The sequence below is a fragment of the Argiope bruennichi genome, chromosome 7 (genome assembly GCF_947563725.1).
Source record: "Argiope bruennichi chromosome 7, qqArgBrue1.1, whole genome shotgun sequence".
Taxonomy (NCBI): Eukaryota; Metazoa; Arthropoda; class Arachnida; order Araneae; family Araneidae; genus Argiope; species Argiope bruennichi.
In genome coordinates, this window is record NC_079157.1 from 26,980,562 (window position 1) to 27,003,404 (window position 22,843).

General features: G+C 28.6%; 1 protein-coding gene across 1 annotated transcript in view; it reads right to left on the reverse strand.

Annotated features, from left to right (window-relative positions):
- Positions 1–2,556: 2,556 nt before the first annotated feature.
- LOC129976750 (carcinine transporter-like) overlaps positions 2,557–22,843 on the reverse strand; it is a 53,231-nt gene continuing 32,944 nt past the window's right edge. Inside the window, exons 4-10 of the mRNA XM_056090481.1 lie at positions 21,951–22,119; positions 20,316–20,445; positions 18,790–18,905; positions 11,145–11,359; positions 10,131–10,312; positions 6,301–6,464; positions 2,557–2,869 (exon numbers count right to left, since the gene is read on the reverse strand). Of these exons, the coding sequence (XP_055946456.1) occupies positions 2,806–2,869; positions 6,301–6,464; positions 10,131–10,312; positions 11,145–11,359; positions 18,790–18,905; positions 20,316–20,445; positions 21,951–22,119 (1,040 nt within the window). The 3' untranslated portion in view covers positions 2,557–2,805. The remainder of the gene's footprint in view (positions 2,870–6,300; positions 6,465–10,130; positions 10,313–11,144; positions 11,360–18,789; positions 18,906–20,315; positions 20,446–21,950; positions 22,120–22,843) is intronic.

Here is a 22,843-nt window from a genome sequence, read left to right on the forward strand (position 1 = left end):
TAAATTTTTCAGATTTTCCATTCAGTATTATAACTATGTAATTGGGGAGCGTATCTTTTAATTTTTTTCCAAATTTTTTGTCTTTGTGGCAAAGACTATATAATTACAGGTTCTTCTAAATTTTTAATAGAATTTGGATAAGGATGTCTTGATAAAAAGATGATTAAAATAGTCATTCATAGAATATTTATATATAACATATTAACCCCTTGATACGAATTTACTTAACTTCTTAATTAAATGGCACATCGTTTTGGGGACAATTATTACTATTTCAATCCCTAGAATAATATAAAGGTATTTGAGATAATGTTGAATTTTCAAGTGATTTGTGCATTTTAAATTACTTAATACTTTCATTTAATTGCTGATTTAAAATTACAAATTTAGTCATTCTATGCGCGAGTCAGACTTGTCACTGAATATGAAGGGATTAAGAAAAATCAACACATATAACTGAGGGGATAAAACTAACTTTTTGTGAGGCTTATGGGCTCACTTGCAAAACTTCGGGGGGGGGGGAGTACTTAACCATTAGAACGCATGACTAAAAATGGGAGCGTTCTATTCAAGATATAATTGTTTCCTAATAAAATGCATTGGTTTGTTAAGCCTAAGCATACACTGAAGAATAAATAGATGAAGAATCTAATGTTTAAGTAGTCCATTTTTCACAAGAACCTTTTTCATTTCCTATATAAAATATTTCGTTCATATATTTGCAAAACATTTTCTCCAACCTTCATATGAAACAACATCATTGTATCTTTTAAGCATTCTAAATTGTTCATGTCCGAATTAGAGAAAATTTTTGTTGAGCACACGCACTAATTCGAAATACATCGTACGGATTCTAAATGTATATGAATTCCTGCTCGTTGTTCCATTCCTTATTTAAAAATTATTTTAAATAGGGGACTACGTTAAAAAAAAAAAAATCAAATTTTTGCGAAAACATCGAATATTTTTTTATTATTATTCTGGATTTTTAAAAAAGTTTCTTTTACAAAACTTTTTGAATTTAATTTCAATAATCATTTCATATTGCTTCTGATATAAAATGATAACAGCATGCATTAGTTCATTAATCGTGGCACGTCATTCTGGTACATTTGTATTTCTATTTATATACAAAATTTAGAATGAAATAAATTAGATCTCAGAGAAATTAAATCCTAAGAGTCTCATAAAAAATAGAATCAAATATTGACAATCTTTTGATGATCAGGGGAAAAAAAAATTGAGAACATTTTTTGCAAATATCTTTATAAATTTTTAGAGTGAAAGCAAAGGACAGCATCTGAGTAAAAAAAATTATAATAATTAATTTAAAATAATACGTAATTTTTTGTTAATTAAATGCAAAATTAATAAAATCAATGTAATTAATTAATGTAGAATTAAATATTATGTTATTTTGAAGCCAAATAAGAGAAATTGCGCTTCCCCCCCTATCGGAGTTGCCTTGCCCCTCGTCGGCAAATCTCTGCCGCCGCCTCTGGATAGAACAACAGACACAGACAATTCCAAAATGTATTTTTCAGTTTTAGGGATCGTCTGAAAGGTACTGATTCGCCAAAATCTCAAGTTCGTATTTTTTCGAATGCATTCTCTTTGTATACGAGAAAGTGAAATAAATAAATAAATAAAAAATTCTGGAATTTACATTAAGAATTTAAATTTCGTTCAGGAAAATGATATCCTATCAGATAATTGAGATCTGTAAAACTTGGAGTAATAGTTGTTTTTAATTTAGAAATTAAAATAGATTCAGAACTTAAAGAATTCAGAGTGAATACTGTTATCGTCGATTAAAGATGGATGTATAATAAAAGAAAATACGGAGGACGTTACAGTTATTAAGGCTGTATTTTGTGCAACCGCTCTCAACGGGTTACAACATTCGAATGTACAAGATCACAATTGTTATAGGTGGCGCTCTTGCATGCCATGACGTAACAAATACCTGAAACAATGTCAACAATTTCGGGTAGAGGGAGCTAGCTGTAAGTGATGTCTATTAACAAAGCTCCGAGCAGCGGAACAGATTTTACCAAAGGAAAATGCTCTAGCTTTCTGATATTTTAAATCGAATATATTTATAAATCTAATAAATTTAAATTTCCGTGTCCTTAAAATTAAGTTAATTTTTTTAATATTATTCTTTTCGACTCAAACTCCATTTTAATTTGGTGGTTTGTGCTGTTTATTGGCGCAAGAGCCATATTTGGCTATGCTGCGCCAAAACTCCATTTTAAAGTATGCAGTTGAATAGGCTCCTGAATTTAACACTCTTATCAAAGTCTAATTTCTGTAAGGTAAACTGTTTAATGTGGCTTTACAGCATCATTAAAAAATCACGCAGCTAAAATAAATGTCTGATCAACTAAAATTCACACATGATAGACTGTCAAAATAATTTCTTTTTACAAAGCTGAACATGTTTTTCTCAATTGGAAGCTTGAATAATTTGGATAAATTAAAAAAACCCGAATTCAATCAAAATATTAGGTACATTTTATTTATTTGAAAAAATAAAATTAGAATATTAATGGAAAAAAAAAATATTACAGTTTATTTCATCCTTATGTCTAAAAAGTTACATATACATGCGATAGATGGCAGCACGAATGAATAAAACAAACAGGCATGTGCGTTTGAGACTGAAAAGAAAATGAACAAAATCTAAATTAAGTAGATACAGAATTACACATGCTTCAGTTTAAACATTATAAACAATAACAAGATATTCATGCAAAAAGCTGAGAATTCGTGAACTTCTTCAGTGGAGATGACACATTCTTATCAACTGTCATTTAACAATTTCGGGGACTGCTCTTCGTGTAACGAATCAGAAGATAACCGTCTCCTAGGGGAGGGGAAAAAAAGAGAGTTATATGATGACTATTACGCATAAGAAAATATATTATTTTTGAAAATTAATAAATTTTGTATGCTTATGATAAAAATTAAATAAATCAACAGATTCAATATGAAAAAAACCCTGTAGGAAATGGAAAAAAGTGAAAGAATTTTAAAGAAAAATTGATTATAGTTAGAAAAGTTTAAATAATAGTTCCATATAATAGTTATGAAAAGTATCGAAACCTGGGAAAATGCCTAACAACAATTTTATAGTTAAAGTTTTTGAATTGGCTATTCACTAAATTAGCATCCAGATATGTTACTGGATAAGGGGTTGAAACTAAAATAAGTTACGTTTAAATAAAAAGCTAAAAATCTTGGATGAAAAAATTTATTAGAACGAATTAGAAAATGAATTGTAGAATGTTATGATAGTCTAATTAAGTCAGGAATAAATTTTAAATAAAAGTGCAAATTTAGAAAATATTTTTCATCTTTTATAATTTGGGCGAAATTTAAGTGGAATTTCAAAAGAAATTCCACTTAAATATGTGCAAATATAAGAAGGGAAAAAACTAATAAAAGTTTCAAATCGATATCTGCATTATTTTTTGAAAAACATCAACTTTGTTGAAAATTGTTTGTTAAATTTAATTTGGAATTAACATTTTATCTCAATAATTAAATATGAACACAATTTCTCCTGACTGGTAAGCTTTCGAAGATTATTATTTAATGTTTGAAAAAAACTAACCTCCCCCCACAAAAAATACTTTTTTTATTTTTAAAATTTAATTTAAACTCTCTTTTTTTTGATAATTGAGCATAATGATATTATTTGAAATCGTAAGCAAAACTTCTAAAATAGTATTGAATTTTTTTGGCCTACGAATTTTGATTCATGGAAAAGACAGATTTATCAAAGGAAGATATATAGAAGTTTTAGGCACTCTGTTTATTTCGATAAAGTTAATTTTTTTCAAAAAAACATATTGATATTGAAATCATTATTATTTATTCTTTTCTATATCACCAATACTTAAACGGAATTTTAAAAATTTCACTCGAATAATAATAACAAAAAGCAGCGGATATGGTCTCCTCAAAGCTTTCTCGCATACTCACAAATAAAGGTGTTATCTCAGAGAATGCCTTGTACTGATATACAACAGTTATGATGTATTATCCCTTGGCGTGAATTTATCATTTTTACAGAATCGTGTTTATTTGGTAATTAATAGAATCTTAAAATTGAATTTATATTTTCGACGCGTTTTTCTCAACCGATTGAAATAAAAATTTTATACAAAATTATACTTGCAGTCACAAAATATCATAATAAATTCTATACAATTTAAGTCACTGCCTTTTTGGATTATCGCGTTTACATGTTTCTGAAATTGCAGACAGACAATCGGTCAATCCTTTTTGGATTGGCTCAAAACTTGATAAGTGTCTATACTATAGATGTAAAATCTGTGTACCCAGTTTTGTCTATCTAGATCTTTTCGTTTTACAGCTATCATGTTAGCTTATATTCAGGTAAGTCAAACATCTAACTCTCCGACCCGCCCGAAGGCACACGGATTTAAACCATAAAAACTGAATGACCGGACCGCCGCAACAGCAACATTGGCGGGAACTGTGGTTGAGTCCTAAGGGCCGTCACCGGCCACGGTACAACCCTCCCCGAAGGAAGTACGTCCCGTCATCGATGGGAGGAGCCAGATCGCCCACCTATTAATGTACCCTCCAGGGTGGCGAGATCCAACCACCACGCCGGAAGCCTCTCATCCTCATTTCGAGGTGCCCCCCGGGGTCTTTATATTCAGGTAACCAGACAGACTTCCTCTGAACGAAGTTCGCTCAAAATTTGATAGATATCTGCAAATATGGTGTAAAGATCGTACACCGAATTCAATCTAAATCAAATTGCTTTTGAAATATCTTTTACACAGACAGATGGTTTGACATCTTCCAGAAAGGCGTTTTTTTTCGAACACAGGGAGGTGCAAAATGTGAAGATTCGACAAAATCTAGAGTTCGAATTTTTTGATGATTACAATATTTTCTCTATACTTTGTATAGAAAGAAAAAAGAAAAATATTTTTCCGTATTTGCAGTTAAAAAATAATTGTCTCCTGACCTAGTTAGGTTATTATAAGATTATAAGGCTCACTTTATTATTTATTGTATCTCTCTCTAACAAATATTATTTTCTACTTAAAATTTTCTTTCTCATATTATTAGTTTTTTGTAAAACGTAGAAGACCGATATTGCAACTTCCATATGAATTATATAATGAAATACTTTAATATATGAATACAATTAAAATTATGGAAAATCAATTAAGGTTATTCATTATAATTTTCATCAAATTCCAAATTTTAATATGTTTTTGTTTATAAACTGATATATTGCCAATGGAGCTCGAACGATTTTGATACGAAAAAAGTCCCAACGTTTTTCTAAATATCGACGAATGCGTAATTTGATAGTCACGTGATGGTTTGAAATCGGTTTAAACTAGTTCAAAAAATAATGTTCTCACATGATAACTTGAAATTTGAGGTAGCAGATTTTTTTTTTAATTTTTAATTTTTTCTTTCATAATTTAGTTTATTATTTTAAGAAAAGAAAAATATTATTAAAATTGGATGAAATATTAAAAAGATTTTTTTAAAAGTATATTTTAAATCTCGGAAACCAACGATAAATTTTAGATTGATATACGGTAATTAAAATGAAATCTAATAATAATAATTTGCTTGGTCTACGGAAGTTAAAATGAATTTCTAAATATCGACGCATGCGTAATTTGGTAGTCACGTGATGGTTTCAAACCAGTTTAAACTGGTCAAAAAATAATGTTCTCACATAATAACTTGAAATTTGAGATAACAGATTTCAATTTTTTAAAATTTTTATTTTTTATTTCATCCTTTAGTTTATTATTTTAAAGAAAAGAAAATATTATTAATATTTGATGAAATATTGATAAGATTTTTTAAAAGTATATTTTAAATCACGGAAACCAATGATAATGTTTTATTTGGTATACGGAAGTTAAAATGAAATCGCAGAAGTGTAAAGTGCCGATAGAAATGCTCAGAGCAAACTGGAATTTTTATTTCATTTATAATATATTTTTAATTTTTAAGAAATGATAAAGAATTTTTTAATGATATTAGTGGAGCTTAGTTTCTTTAAAAAAATCTGCATCCCGTAGGCTTTTATAATTCTGTTAAAATTTCCAGATATATGTTAAAAAATATTTTCTATGTTTATACAAAAATATTTTTGCTTGTTAACACATTTCAGAATTCATTATTATAAATATATTAAATTTTGAATTAAATTTTGCTCAAATTGAATACCAGATGGCAATAAATTAAGGATTTAAACCAGATTTTAAAATATTATACTATACTTACGAGCTACATGAGAAACATTGCTGATCCTTTCCGAAACGCTCAGCATCTTGAATAGTTTGTGGAAGAATTTCATTCAGCGTCTCAGGCAGGAGTATTGCAGAAATTCCGGCTAAGAAATTGATGAGACCTATGATAAGGAAAGGTATATGCTTTCCAATAACAGCCTGAAATCAAACAATGAAACAAATGTTAGAAGATAAATCATTTGGATATATTATTGAATCTAATGAACAATTAGCCTAATTTGCAATCAGATTTTGAAAATTGTAGTACCAATCACGTATTTTATTGATTTTAATGATTGCTTAGCATTAACGCAGACGATTTTATTTAACTGTAGTATTAATTGTATATTTTATTGAATCTGTGAACAATTAGCATAAAGTGCAAACGATTTCGCAAAGTTCTAATATTTTTATTTATAATGTTATCTTCGTTCAAGATAAGTTTAATTTTCTTAGAATGGCAACAAAAGATAAATGCCAAAAAATTGTTCAGAATGGGAAAAAAAATTCAATGGAATACAATTCTATCTTTTTAAAATTTTTTTTATAAATTGCTTTAAATATTAATGAACCGGATTAGTTTCGAAAACGAAACGAAATCATAGCTACTTATGGAGTCTCTGATTCAATAGCTGTGGAATGCAAAATAAATAGGGTAAGTATCAAAATTTTTGCATTTTGTTAGGAAAAATCAGATAATTAAATTTTCAAATTTGTGATACAGTTTCAAATATTGATATTATTTAGAATCATATAAATTCAATTATTATATAAAATCAATCTCCATTGAAGAAGGTTCATTATTTAACGAAAATTTTTAACGAAATATTTAACGAAAAGTAATCTGAGTTTATTTTATTGTTAAAAGTAAACAACTCCTTCTTTCATCTTTCCTCTCATCCCTATTTTGACGAATTAAAACCATCCTAACGCATGCTCAGAAGGGTGGAGAGTTTTAGAATCCATTGGCAAACAATATAATAATGTAATAATGGACATAATATTAAACATAAGTTCTAGCGTGTATGCAAGCATAAGCCTGTAACTTTAGAGACCTCTATTTTTAGTAATAAATTAAGTTATGGAAACGCTTTTTATTTCTTGCATATTTATTTAAGAAAACAGGGTTCTTAAGGTTAACAGGTTTTTAATCTTGTAGTAATGATAGGCAAGTTTCAAGGCTGGCCTAATTTGAAAACCTATATTTGACCGAAAATCACAATTTTTTAAATGTTTTAACATTTAAAAAACCGTTTTTATTTTTTGTCTATGATAATTAGAAATGAAATCAGACAATTTAAAGGAATTTAGCAGCTGAAAATCGAACTATAAGCAATAATATAAATAAGTATTTTTCGTTACTTTTATTTAGGCTATTAAAAGTTATTGTTTTTTTCCTGTCATTTTTTTACCATATACTAGATATTACTTTGGTATATTTTCAGGAAGAATGTTTTTTTTTGTTTTTGATAGCAATGCTGCAAATTTAGATAATTCTGTATCACTAAATAGCTTGATTCTTCACTGATGCTGTAATTTCTGACCATAAACGTGTGAACGCATTTAAATCGTACTTAAGGCAAACGTTATTTAATAACAGCCTTGTTAAGACGCATTTTCCAAGTTAAGAAACTGAAGAATTATCAAAATTTATTACCAGCTCCATAACAGATCAAAATACATATTTATTACAATAGAAAAAAAACAATTTTTTTCCTGAAATCGAAATTAAAAGAAAAAGAAGTATTATTTAAAAAAAATAACTTATAATCTAAGAAATTAAAAATATTTTTCTTTAATTTATTTAGAACTTAAAAAAAAGTTGAAGCCCATTTTTCTCAAAGTGTGGAATTTACTAAACATTTCATTTTTCAAACACGATTGCTAAAATACTATTAGCAATTCAGCCTGAAATTTGATATACATTTAGTTTATAATGCTATCCAAGGGTGGATCAAAATATGAATCCGTTTGAAGAACCGTTGAAAAGTTATGCCTTTTTTAAGCTTTGCAAAAAAGATAAAAAAATCAATCTGACTTTACACTAAAACTCTTTAATTTGCAAGAATTTTGAGTTATCCCTAAATTTTTGTTTCGGTTCCTAGCCAATGCATTAATGATTACATAAGCATATTGAATATATCATTCTAGTCATCTGTTTTTGAATTAGAGTTTTGATAAAAAGGTCAAATTTGGGACAAAGTTTTTGGAGATATTTAAAAAAAAATTAAATTATAAAATACTTTTGTACCTTATCTGAAATTTTTTGCTTAAATGTCATTTGAAAATAGAAAAGTATTGCTTCAAATATCATTAGATTAAAAAAAAGTTTACCAAACGTAGTCGGATATTTTAATTTCAAAGTGCATTACATTAGCAACCATTTTATATCTTAACATCTCATTGACGGTATTACCACACATTGGCATACTTTAGTGCAAGGAGTTTTAGTACAAGAAGTCATGACATATTATAGTATATTTCTAAATACTGCTGCTTCTTCCTATTATATAATTTGACTTATAAGATTTTGTCTTTGTTCTCCTAGCTTTACGTTTATTGTCTTATTGTAGTTAATTTATTTTTTAAATGCATTTGTAGCCAAAACATCTTTGATATCCTAAATATTTTATGAAGTAATTCGAACACACATTGTTCTATTGTGTTCTTGAGTATCTTGCAATTCAACAGACATGCAATTAAATCTTAAAGCGTTTTCGCTTTCGTATTGAAATTCAAATTTTAAGAGAGATCACAGACCTGTAATTTTGATGTTTCATGACATAAAGAAGCCAACGTGCACATAGCTTCTAAATGCAGTATGAGTTAAATGCTTATTAAAATTAAAATTCTTTATATAAGAATCATTGAAAAGAATAATTCAGTTTTCGCAGATGTACATTTTTTTTTCTGAATGTTGAGTGTTATTATTCTCTCCTGATTTTTCATATGCAAAAGTTGGTATTTGTGAATATTTACAGTTCTCGCTTTATTTGGCTATTTTTAGATTATGCCAAACTCTATGTTGCGGGTATCATCAAAAAGAATTCCAGCAAGATGGTTGTATTATGGCTTCATTTGTTGGCAATTTATTGTGCTTGATTTTAGTTGACGATGTTTTAATTTTAATGATTCTGTCTAATGATTAATGTCTGATTGATTTGTCATGAAATTTCTCAACAATGTGAGATAAGGAATATGAAATTTAGCAGTTTGGGCTCTTTGTCAAAAAGAATTTTTTAATTATCTTCAAACATAAAAATCACTCTCTAGAACTTAGACATTCAAACCTTTATGTCTTATCTGAGGTCATGTTAAATATTAATTAGCTTCCAAACAATGTTATACTTCGACATACTATTTGTTATTAAGTTTTTTTTTTTTTTTTTTTTTTTTTTTTGTAAAAGATTTGAATTATAATTTTGGACCGACAGACGTTGGTCAGGTGGAACTATCTTCAAATATCTCCTTGGTCTCATTAGAGTATTACTTTCAGTTATTTTGGCTACAGTTCCCAGTAATATTGCCATGAATATATAAAAAAGCCTGGAACAGAATTTAAAAATGATTAATGCATTGCAATGGGGTATGGGTATACTACAAACAAAATAAATGAGAAAATAAGGTTTCCAAACATTTTAAGAATTGGATTTTGTTCTGTAGTTCCAACAGTCTAACCACTGTTGGTGAGGATGACGTATGAAAATGAATTTTTATTTATTTAACATCTATGCATTAAAAACATCACATTACTTATTGAATTCAAGTAAAATTAAATGATGGAATTTCTTTTCTGATTTTTGCAAAAAAGACAAAGTTACTCACCAGGAACACCACATAGGGAACAATAATGTTCGCTACTCCTGCAAAAGTGCCGCTCATACCCATTCCTATGGATCTCACTGTAGTAGGATAGAGTTCAGAACTTTGCTGGTAGACTGCCATGAACGCAGCAGAGGCACCGAATTTGCCAATGAGAGAGCACACGATAGCTACGTAAGGAATACCTGCAAAAGAAAAATATAACTCAATTAAAAGTTATCCGTCGGATCAATTTTCGTGATATAATTACCACAAGATATGTATATCAAATAAAATATTTTCTGTCCTCATGTCAATTAATAAATGAAGGTAAATAACTGAGTTTTATAAAATGCCAATCAATTTCAAACTCAAACAAAGAAAGAATTTCAAAATTAAAAGATACTTCAACTCTAGGATTTTGCAAAAAAAACAAGAAAACATTTCTTACCGTAATCTATAAGTAGATCTTCGTATAATCTCTTCAATTCTACCATTAAAAACTATCCTAATTTTGGAGAAATTAAAAAACTTCTGACAATTTTAAAATTTTGATAGATGTTCAAATGATGTATGGCTCTTGATTCATTTACATTTATTTACATAGAGCAATGATCGAACAGTTTGAAGTCTAATTTCCTGTTTCCCAAGTACCTTTTATGCGTTACAAACGTTAGTTGTATAATGGCGTAAACTGATTACTTTTCAACTAGATAACATTTCAAAGATAGGAGAAATGTTCACTGTAATTTTTTTGACTTTCTTGATTGACTTAACTTTTCTTAAGTCACAAACTATTCTATTATAAAGATCCTTGTCTTCACAGACTAACGATCTTGTGAACATAATCCGAACTTATCAAAGAGTTAAAAATATCCATGCTTTTGATAAATTGGCTAATTTTTCAATTGAATTATGCCTCATTAAGTTAATTTGGCTTTTGAAAATTTCTATTTAATCTATTTATGGACAAATGAATGCTGCTTATAGTTATCTTGATACGGCCTTTGCATATTTTTAAAGAAAATTACAAATTACCTTCTGGTACGATGGCAACCAAGAGACAGGATGATCCGGTCAGAATTAAGAATGATACAGAAGACCATCTTCTTCCATACTTCTCCATGAAGAACCAGCTGCAGAGAAGTCCTGGAACCTCCACGACAGATAGGATGAAGAAGTTAATGAATGGATTTCCACCCAAATTAGGAACGTTGATTTGTAGGCCGTAGTAGGCAAACATATCCGCCACCCTTTAAACAGAAATGGATGTCTTTTTTATTAAAACGATATGAATGATTGATTCACATACTTCACCATGGAATTATGCTAATGAATGGAAATATTCCAAAAGTCGTCTTTAACAAAATAATTTTTAGAGGTTTGCGTTACTCCTATAAATTGCAAAATTGATATACAAAATCGTATTAAAACAAATGTAACTTTTTACAGGACAGACCTTTGGATCAAAACCTGCCTAATTTAGAACAAATATAGTTTGGAAAGTTGGAATGTGAACTTAGTAGTTATTTTTAAAAGGTTCAATTCGAATAGTAATTAAATAAAAATTAAACGTAGTTTTAATTTTTAATTAACTGTAGTTTTTCAGTTACAAATCAAGAAATTACTTAAAAATAATAAGTAATTTTTTTAAAAATTAAAAAAAATCAGTAAGACAAATTTATTGGGCTAGTAATTTTTTCTGAATTTAGCCAAATTAAAAAATATATTCTTTTGCATAATTTTTAACAACGAATTTCATTTTTGCAATTAAATTCACAACGTTTTCATTGTTTCATCAAACTTTTTAATCACATGATTTTTGTTACAAATTAAAGAAAAATACTCTGTATTATAAGTGCAGTTTATATGCAGCATAAGAAAATTAAGCTGTATTCCGATGAAACACAACGTGAAGTTAGAAAGTAGATTATTAGCTAGACAGTTACATTTTAAGTGGCATTTTAATAATGGCACAGCCAATATTAAAATTATCTATGGCATAGCCAATAAGAAAACTCATACACACAATAAATAAGATAATAATAATTTGATAAGTTTATTAAATTAAAGTTGCTCTAATGACTATCGGAATTTTTTGTTTAAAAATACCTTTCTGAAAGAATCATGAGCATCAAAATCATGCATTAAAGATTTAATACAAATTAAATGCATCAAATATTTCCGTATTACCAGCTAGTTGCCAAAGGCAGCTAATTTTCATAAAAATAATTCGAGTGTACATAATAATCAAAAGAGAGTTTATATAAAACCAGGTTTTTTAATAAAAAAAGAAAGGTAAAGGTAATTTAGAACATAGATATTATTATGTTCTCAAAATGCGTTTAAATATTAAAGCGTTGACTTTCGTGTGAATCAAATGCGATTTCTCACTATATTTGTTGAAATTGTCATTAGAATTATATTTGTTTCGCACTAACATATTTGCTTCAGGCTATGCAGCTCACATGTGATTCGTAGCTGAATTTGTAGCTAATGGAAGTATGGTGCCTTTTAAATCAAACTTTAATAATTGGTGTTTAATAATTCTATTAAAATGATTAATATAATTGCAACAAATTTAAATGTTTATCCTTAAATCATTACTTTTGCGTAAAATCATAATTTTGAGCTCTAAAAAAATCCAAAATATAATAAAAGTGATAATAGATAATACATTTATTTAAATGAATTAATAAAAAGAGGAAGCAGTAATTATTAAGAAACTAAATATATATATAACCCTATGAAACAGTAAAACAATGACCATTTTTTACAAAAAGTATCTTTATAATATATGTATTATATTTGAGAAATTTTAGATATTGCATTTACAAATTTGTGACAATGCTTCCCTGCGCAATTAGTCTTGTAGTAAGGAAAACGGTTTTACAGACAGCTCTAATGCATGTTGAATGTGCTCCGGGTTAAAGATGCCGACCTTGACGGCAAATTTGGCGAGTTGAAGGTTTTCGCTTATGCAAGAATCTTGGCAATATCTCTATTAGGGGAGTCAAAATACAGGAACCTTCTAAGTATTTCGATGTCCAGTCTCGAAAGCTATAAAAGTGGAGGCGTATACATTGTTTAATATCAATTTCCTGATTGTGTGTTATTGATTTTTGCAAATTCTGTTTTTTTTTTTTTTTTCCTTTTTCCTTTTACTTTTTGCAAGTGCTTTGGTTGTGTTTTCTTGCTTTCTGGGAAAATACAGCGATAAAGCGTAGTTAGTCATTCTGTTGAACTTTTAATCGTACACTTTCTTAACAGATTTTAAGTAAGAATATTTTCTTAATTATTCTTGCAGGTAGATGTATATTTCTATCACTAGTATTAAATTGATGTAATCTTAAAATAAATATTTCTCTCTTGTCGAATTTTATAGCTATGCCAGTGATGATAAAAATACGGCCCGTATACACATTCTATCCGGTCCCTTTGCAGATGTTAGAGTATTGGTTATAATAAGTTCGTTTCCTAGTTAGAACCAGATTAAAAAGAACTCTAAGAAATGAAATCTCAGCTTGGTTCATTGCATTATAAAAGAGAATTTTAAAGTACTATTTTTGAATCCCTATTGAGTTTTATAAAATTCTAACGTCTTTGACGACTAACTCATTAGCCCAAAATATTGACTTTCCTTGGTACTTAGCTATTAATATGGAAGGCATTTATTTTAATTTCACCTTGTTACGTGATAAGGTTGAAAAATATAAATTTAATGAAAACAGACTGTTAGCAATTTCTAGACGTGCAGAATAAAAAATTTTCATTGTACGAAATAAAAGTATTACTGAAAAATCTACTTCAGAGTTAATAAAAAAAAGTTTTTTTTTATCTTAATTTTTAAAACTGATAATCATGTGATTGAACGGTTTGGTGAAACGATGAATTTATTTTGAATTGCATCATATCTATAAAAAACATTCTTACAGTTGGTGTATTAAATTAAATTAAAAAGTTATTAAAATCAGAAAACTTATTATAAGAAACTGACATTGGTATCATTGAAAAGATAATTTTTTGAGTTTTAAGATAGTGTAAAAAGAATTTTTTTGAGATATTATTTCGAATACTGTTACTGAAAAAAAAAGCTTGGTTAATTTTTAATTAATTTTTGGATTTAAAAATGTTGGCAGTGAGCATCATGTCTTGAAGAAAAGATGTGACGAATTTCACACGTTCATCAAATTTCAATAAAAACTGTAGATTTGTATAAAAAAAACATAAAACGAAACACCCATTTTTATATATAAATTTTTTATGCGTTTAAATAAAAATATTGTTGAAGAATTTAAATTTAGTCTCTTGGATGAATTTTAATCAAGCTTTTCAATCAGAGCGGAACTCGATTGTAAGTTGAAAAAGCTTGACAGTTATCATTTTAATATATAAAGTTTAATTATAAATAAACTGTAAAAAGTTTTAATAAATAAAAGAAATATAAAAAAACCCATAAAAATAATTATTGCAACGGAAAGAGATTGTAATAAACTAACATTTAAATTATTTCAATGTTGTTACCCAATTAAATTTAATCAACTCTAACCTTTAAGTATATGTTCGATTTCATACATGTAAAAAGAAAGAGCACGAATCTAATAGAATTAATTAATAATAAGGGGAGGAGCAATGACAGGTGATAACCTTTGCTCTTAGTGCTGATGCGTGTCTGGGAAAAATCCAAACCACTAAATATTTATTCACCTCTTAGCTATAAACAGCAATTCAAGGTCACATTTTTTAGCTATGAATGTACACTTAAAAACAAAAGGAAGACATAACTGGATCCCCAAGTTTTTCTTTCTGCCTGAATGTCAAAGTTATTAACTTTCATTTTTTTATGATTTCATTTTGTGATTGTACTTGACCACAGAAAAAAAAAACTTTGGGACAACTGGAATAATCTGGATTTCTCGTTTGCTCATTAATTTGAAGGTTGGAGTGTACTGCCTAGCTCAGAAAATTGGCCCTATCACATTTGGATGATTTTACTTCACAGAAGGGAAGAAACGCAATGAGAAAGAGGTACACATTTTTAGTGTTTCTTGTTAGGCACATTTTGCTTACAACTACCATTTTTTCTTGCTTTTGGATACGTATCATTTTGTTTTAATTTGAAATTTGAGTTAAATATATTAAAAAAGTAGACATTTCCTTCTCTATCTTTCATCTCTTCAGAATTTTGATGAAATTAAAGTCGACTGTTACATTTGTTAACAAGCAAAAAGCGCCTTTCTCTTTTTATTTTAGGATTCCGAGAGTAACACTTTTGAAAGCTTTTACTTTGTAAAGAGGTGATGTGCAGTCAGATGACTGCAATTCTGTAATTCTTTATAAAGCTCTGATTTTTTTTATCTCGTTAGATGCATTTTCGTTAAATTTTCTTTCAGTTTTATTCAGGACCGCTTTATTTTATCATAATTTTAGACTTGTGCATTCATATGGATGGTTCAAATGGCAATAAAGCTTTCAGGAATGTCAATAAGAATATTTTATATAGTATTAAATATTGTAATTGAGAAGTAGAAACCGGGAAATTAATTATTCCTGTCACATATTCCATGAATCACTTCTTATTAAGTCGAACTTTTCTTAATGTAAATAAAAATTATCCCAAAGTATTGTAAATTTGTGTCATTTTTTTCGGCAATGTTGATACTTATCCGTGGTTATCACACCTCTTAATTCTGCAAATGATCCGAGTTTATTTTATTGCTAAATATAAACACACATCTTCTCCTTCATCTTTCACCTCACCCTTCATTTGAGAAAGAAACGCCTTTTGACGCATGTGCAAAGGCGTGGAGAATTCTGTTTATGAGAATTTACAATATCAGACCGACGAGGGCTGAGAACTGACAGAAATATACTGTGTTACTTTATTTTTTCTTGTATAACGTATGAATTAAACAAAAAAGTATTGTAAAAGAGTATTGTTATCATCAAAAGTGTCGACGGACTGATTAACGTTTACGGTTTTAAACCTCCTTGAGTCCAGATAAAGCGTTTCTAAATTCGAACATGATACTATAAATCGCACCAAGCTCGATAAATATAATTTAATATGTAGTTTTTATACCAAAGTTATCGAAATTTATCAAATTTTGGATGACGAGAAGTTTGTATATCCATCCATGTTTATGTAAAAAGGATAACCAAAAAAACCTAGATAGATGTATTTGACATATGTTTATTACTTTAATTAAACATTTTGTAAATTTTTTTTGTGACAGATCTGTTAAAGATTTTGAAATATATCAGTTTTTGAAAGTTAATCACTTAATTGTCTAACTGAAAATAAAGACCCGAAAAAAAGGACACGAATAGGAATAATTTCCATGATAATTTCTCGAACATTCTCTAATAAAGGTGTAATCCCTCCCCTCCACTATCCACAAAAATTAATGAATATTGGGAAAAACAAAGAATACAGCGAGTGCTCAAGTTTTTATTTTCAGAATTTCTTCATGAGAGTTCTGTGTTTCGTAGATAGTAAAAAAAGAAAAAAAAAAAAAAAACCACCCTTTTAGTATGAGTATTAGACGTCTAATTTTCGACCGACTGAAACCAAAATGTGGCACAAAACTACGATTTTTGAAACAAAGGTACACACAAAATTTTATTTATCTAAGTCTTTCAGTTTTGAATAATCATATTTGCATGCATACACATGTACATAAGGATACCTCTTCGACGGAGTTAGTTCAAAACTTGATACAAATATAAACTTTAATTACTGAAACTATGTACTAAAGTTTATCTACTTAGCTGTTCGCGTTTTATAGTTATAGTAATTAACCGAATAAGACTGACAGACTAACTTCATAAAAATGGATTCTATTGAAAATCTGATTGAAATCTATACATTTGATGCTAAAACCACATGCCAGATGAAATCCATTTGGCTCAAAGCGTTTTTAAATTATGGTGCTCACAGACGAAGAGATATTATTTTAAAATTAAGTTTTTCAGGAATTATTGAATACTCAGGAATTACTGAATAGTGGATTAGAGTCATCGAAATTCCGCGTTAGGAGTTTTTGATGATTATACTAATTACTCTTTATATATTTCGTATTATGAGAGTAAGTAAAAATAAGTACAAGCCCATGGGTACAAGCCAATGGGTTTCACAAAGCACAAGATCATTGTGAAATAAATGTGAAATCAATAACAAACCATCTTAAGGTATGTTAAGGACTATGTTGAAAAGTCGATTTTTTTGTGTGCAAAATTATGACTTTTTTTTCCATTTAATATTCTTAAAGTTTGCATAAATTTCTTTATAAAACGGTTAGAATTTTGTTTCTTAATCCATTTCTTGGGAAGTTAAGCTGTTTTTTATACTTGTATTGGCTACAGATGCTATTTTCTCATATTTTAATATTTGATAGAGTTTTCTTACGAGAAACCTCATAAATTAAATTTTAATGCATACAAAGTTTAATTTTTGTTCAAATTTAGTATAATAATTTCTCATGTTCTGCACTTTCTGAACTAGATAATAACTTGTCTATTCATTTAGAAATATTTTGCAGTTTTTATATTGCACCTAACATGTTCTGCACTTTCTGAACTAAATAATAACTTGTCCATTCATTTAGAAATATTTTGAAGTTTTTATATTGCTTCACAATGTGAAAAAATTGAAAATTTCGTATTATTTATCAGTAGAACTCCAATATTTAAAGAATGGATAAAAGTACAGCTTATCTTTTAGTTCAGGAACTAGATAATATATTTCTTAAGCCGATTGCAAAATTTTAAGCAAATCATTTGATAAAGTATTAACAAGAAGAATTTTGCTTTATAAAGGGTATCTCAAAATTAACGCAAGGTTTGAATTTGCTACCATTCGTGTAGTAAAGTATTTGCAACCCTATTAAAAAACCATTTGATAGCTGATAATTTAGGGTAAGTAAAAATGGAGTGTTACACGATAGAACAAATTGTTTCCAGTGCTGAACAATACTCCAAAAATAATGGCAGTCTGAAGGCTACAGTTCGAAAATTTGAGAGTCCCCTCCCAGATCGTGTGATTTAATTGAATTGGATTTCTTTCCGTAGGGTTATTTGAAGTAAAAGGACTATGCCAACAAGCGCACAAGCATGCGGGCATTGAAGGAGGAAATTTAATGCTGCATCAACGAAATTCAGCCGCATTTATCCAAAATGATCATGGGAAATTTCGACAAAAGAATGCATATGTGCCATCAAAGCCGTGGAGACCATTTGCATTATATATCATTTCATACATAACCCTATCCTGTTACTTTATGATTTAATAAAAATACAACAATTAAATTTTTTTTTAAAAAAATTTAATTTAAATTTTGCATTAGCACGTTGTTCTATAGTGAACGCTCTTTTACTAACTCTAAATTATCATCTGTCAATGGTTTTTTTAATAGGATGGCCAAAACTTTATTGCACTAATGATGGCACATTCAAATCCCGTTAATTTTGGGACACCATTTACCTCTTTTAAGTAAAAAAAAAGCCCTTTTTTTCAATTTAAAAAATATTTTGCCCTTTTAAATGGCAAATTTTGGTTTCATAGACATTTTTTTCAATCTTATTTAATGCAAATATTCAAAAATATAACTATTTTCGAAAGTGTTTCAAAAAATCCATCCCAAACGTAAACACATACAAACAAAAAATCAGCCATCAATCTTACCAGCAGAAAGTTATAATCAAAAATTTCTTTCGCAAGTTAGGATAGCGTATGAGGTCAGAGGCAGTATTCTTCACTTCATCCATCTTTTTTTCTTTCTTTATTCTTTCACCTAGCTTCTGTAACGAAAAAAATATAATTCGTATCATCTTGCTTTCATAAATATTCATATTCCTCTCATGCATATTCTAGAGTTATGTAATGAAGGTAGCGCAACTTTCTACGGAATTGATTTTATTTTTTTCTGCGGTTTATTGTTATGTGAAACTAAATACTTCCAGAAACTGAGAGTGGGTTTTTGCTATGTTTTTGAAAATGGAAAGAGGAAAGAGATTGTTTTTCTCGAGACACATTCAATTGAAAATTTGTTCATTCAAATACTGAAGGAATTGCATCTTGCGCTGTATTAGCATATTTCTGTTCATTATTTTCTCTAGATAAAGTATCTGCTTATCTTCGGAGATTTTTTTCTTTCAAGAATATTTAAAGTAATTTCTTTTATTTTTAAATGCAATTAATATAAAACAATTAATTAGTTATACAAAAAAAATTCTTAAAATTATGATTGATTCATTTTACATTTCTTGAAGATTAAAAATTAAACATTTGTTTGTTTGTAATATGGAGAAAAATAATTTCTCAATGTCCTTAAGTTTTATAGATTATTTCTTCTATTTTTTTCAGTACTAGTTAATTTTTAATCTTTAATTAGGCACTTTTTTCTTGCACTGTTTTTTTACTTTAATTTATGCTTGTTATCACCGATCATTTAACAAGAATCGATTGATTTGAATATTTCTTCCATCTGATTTCTGATTTGTAGATATATATATTAATTTATTCGGTGTTACTTTTCTAGATTGATAAAAAAAAGTTGAGAAGACAAATTACTTTCTATATGCTTTTATTCTCAATAATTATTATGGCAATGGAAAGTTAGTATTTGAGAATTATCGGTTATTACTTAATTTTTCAACAATGCAACGAATATTCATACAAGAAATCTGTTACAAATATACTCCTAAACAATGTTTCGTATAGGTTGAAAGCTATAAAATCAAAATAAGCATCTAATATTAAGAAATTTATATTAAAACTGAAAAATATCTCCTTGTCGCATACAATTTCATTTTAAGCTGTTAAATTCTACTAAAGCGTATCTGTTTGTCCTTATGGAACCTTGAGAACAAAATGAAAGCATTTTAAAGAGCTTTCTTTACAATTAGGCAGTAAAAATAAATGTGTCTTTTGGTCAAAAATGAATTTTGATTGCAAATAGATAGCTTAAAAAAAGTCTGAATATACGTATTTTGTTTTAAAAGAAATAATTTCTTTTCTTAGTAATCAATTTGTACCAGGTGAATTCCAAGTTCAAATACAATATTTAAACTAACAAGTTTTATGCAACAATTATTTTAGAAACATAATAGATTAAAAGAAAAAAAAATGCAAAATTCTGGTTTTTCAAGTGCAAAATGGTAAATTCAAATCGGCGAAAGAAAAGAAACCAGCTTAAATTCTAATCTTACTTTAATTTTGAGTCTGAGTTCTGCAGGATCAATCGGCTTTCCATTCGTTTCTGCTATTCTGTTCAATATGACAGCAGCTTCAGAGTACTTTTCCCGCGAAATCAACCACCTTGCGGATTCTGGTAGAAACCTGCAAATGGAATTATAGTAATACTGTAGGACAAGTATTAAAAGAGGAGGTGAGATTTAGATTTTTGTGGGCTTAGAATCCCATTCGCTGAAATATATAGCTGAAAGTAACATGCAAATGAATTTTGATATAGTATAAATAGATTTACAGCTCAATGTAGTGATAACAAAGACATTTTATTGAGTTATTAAGTTGTTGCTTTAACAACCGATGAGTGGTTTCATGGCATTTTCTCCCATGTTTCGTACTAAAGATATTATCTTCTTTCAATCATCATAAAAATTATAGACTGGAAATCCATGAATGCCACGAGTTCTCATATTTTTATTTTCAGAATCCCACATATGAGCATTCGTAGTACAATAAAGAAAATCAACTATGTATTTTGAACCTTTGTTCTCAACTGATTGCAACCAATATTTAAAATATAAGTAGAATTCTGAGTAACAAGATTAAAAATTAAATTCCATATATCTAAGTCATTGAATTTTTGAGTTAACACATTTGCATGGATACGAATATATTAATTGCCATATTTTGACGAAATTTGCTAAAAATCTTTTTTATATAAATCTACACTTCAGATGCTGTAACTGCGCATTAAATTTTTATTCACATAGTTATTTATATTTTACAATTATTGTGGTTGCTTGTTCTTTTATATACAAAGGACATACAAATTTCTAAGTATTGGACATCGCTGAAAATCTGATAAGTATCTCTAAATTTGGTGAAAAGACCACTTATAGTTTTCCGGCTTGTACAATTTTTGAATTACTGTAATTACAGAGTAACAAAAAGACATAATTCTAAAAATGTATTCATTGATCACAGGGAGATAAAAAAAAGCTGTGATTTGTTAAAATCTCGAGTCCAAATTCTTTTACGATTACAACTTTCTCTGTGTGTGCTTCGTGTAAGAGAAAGTAAAAATCATTCATCCGTAGACGATAATACCATTAAACATTTGGGATTAATTATCTATCGATCAGTAAATTCAAGCGCATATAAACACTGTAACTCAAATATGCAATGATTTAGATAATTAAACTTTAATATGCATTAAAATTGCTTACAAAATTTTGTTAAAAATTTGTACTCACGCTTCAAATTATTGTTTCTATCAATTAAGAAAAATGTGCTCAGATGGTATAATGGGTTTTCTTCATTATACTTTCAGGTGTAAAACATTCTTGTACAGGATTCTGAAAATAAAACTCTAAATACTCGTGGAGTAGACGGCTTTGTCCGAATTTTACATCTATGCAGGCCTGGAGAGGGGTAAGGTAAATACCGTCGGTATCAGGGAATATGCGAGAAAGTCTTGGGAAACTACTCTCCCTTGGTTAAAATAAGATTATAGTTCCTAATCATGACAAAAAATTTAATTAGTAGACGGATGATTGATAAAATTAGAAGAGATTAGCTGATGTTCCTTTTGTATTAGTGCATTAACGTGAATTGTAAATAGTTCTAATAATTTGTCGAAATATCCGAATACTTACTTCCAGTAACCGAACATGAGTACCGAGGTCGACGACGTGATCAATCCGAATGTCACCCAATGTTTAGACAGATAGGCGAGGAGGGGCATGATGCATAATCCAGCTGTCCAAGCGGCATTGGAGATACCATTGAGTCTAGTTCGCATAGACGGACCCACAAGCTCCAAAACTGAAAGAGAGAAGAATGGAGGAAAATTTATTCATCTGTAAAACTAGCCATTGAAAGTGCATGGTACAATTTGGAACCAGAGATATTACAAACCCGAATTATGCCGACGGGAAAACGTATATACCATGTCATATAGAAAAATTCAGACAAAACTATTAAGAACGCTGAATTGAGCTCCTTTTATTGAAATGTCATGAAACTTTTTAATACTTCCATTTTGTTATATAATTAAAATACAGATTGTTATTTTTTTCTAAATGCTTTATTTAATTCAAGTCGCATATGGTTTGAAGGTACATATTTGTAATTAGTTCTAGCATGTCTAATCGTTTTGCTAAAAAAATGTTTTTTAGGGCAGTCTATAAAGTGAGGGTCCAATTTTTAATTGGTACATATACGCCTATCCATTTTGTTAAAACATATTTTTTAGTGGTGTCTATATAGTTTTGAGACAAATTGTATATTTGTAATTGATGTTTGTACGCCTATCCGTTTTGCTAAAACATATTTTTTAGTAGTGCCTATATACACTCATGTCCAAAATTAAGGTCATAAACATAAAATCTGAGAAAAATGGAAAACTATTCACTGTGTTGCCACAAAATTTGGCACAGAGGTACACTACAATGGAAGAAAGAACATAGACACATAACAACATGGAAACGATTTTAATTGGGAATTGAGAAACAGGGTATATCAAAAAGTGTTACATTATGAATCAGAG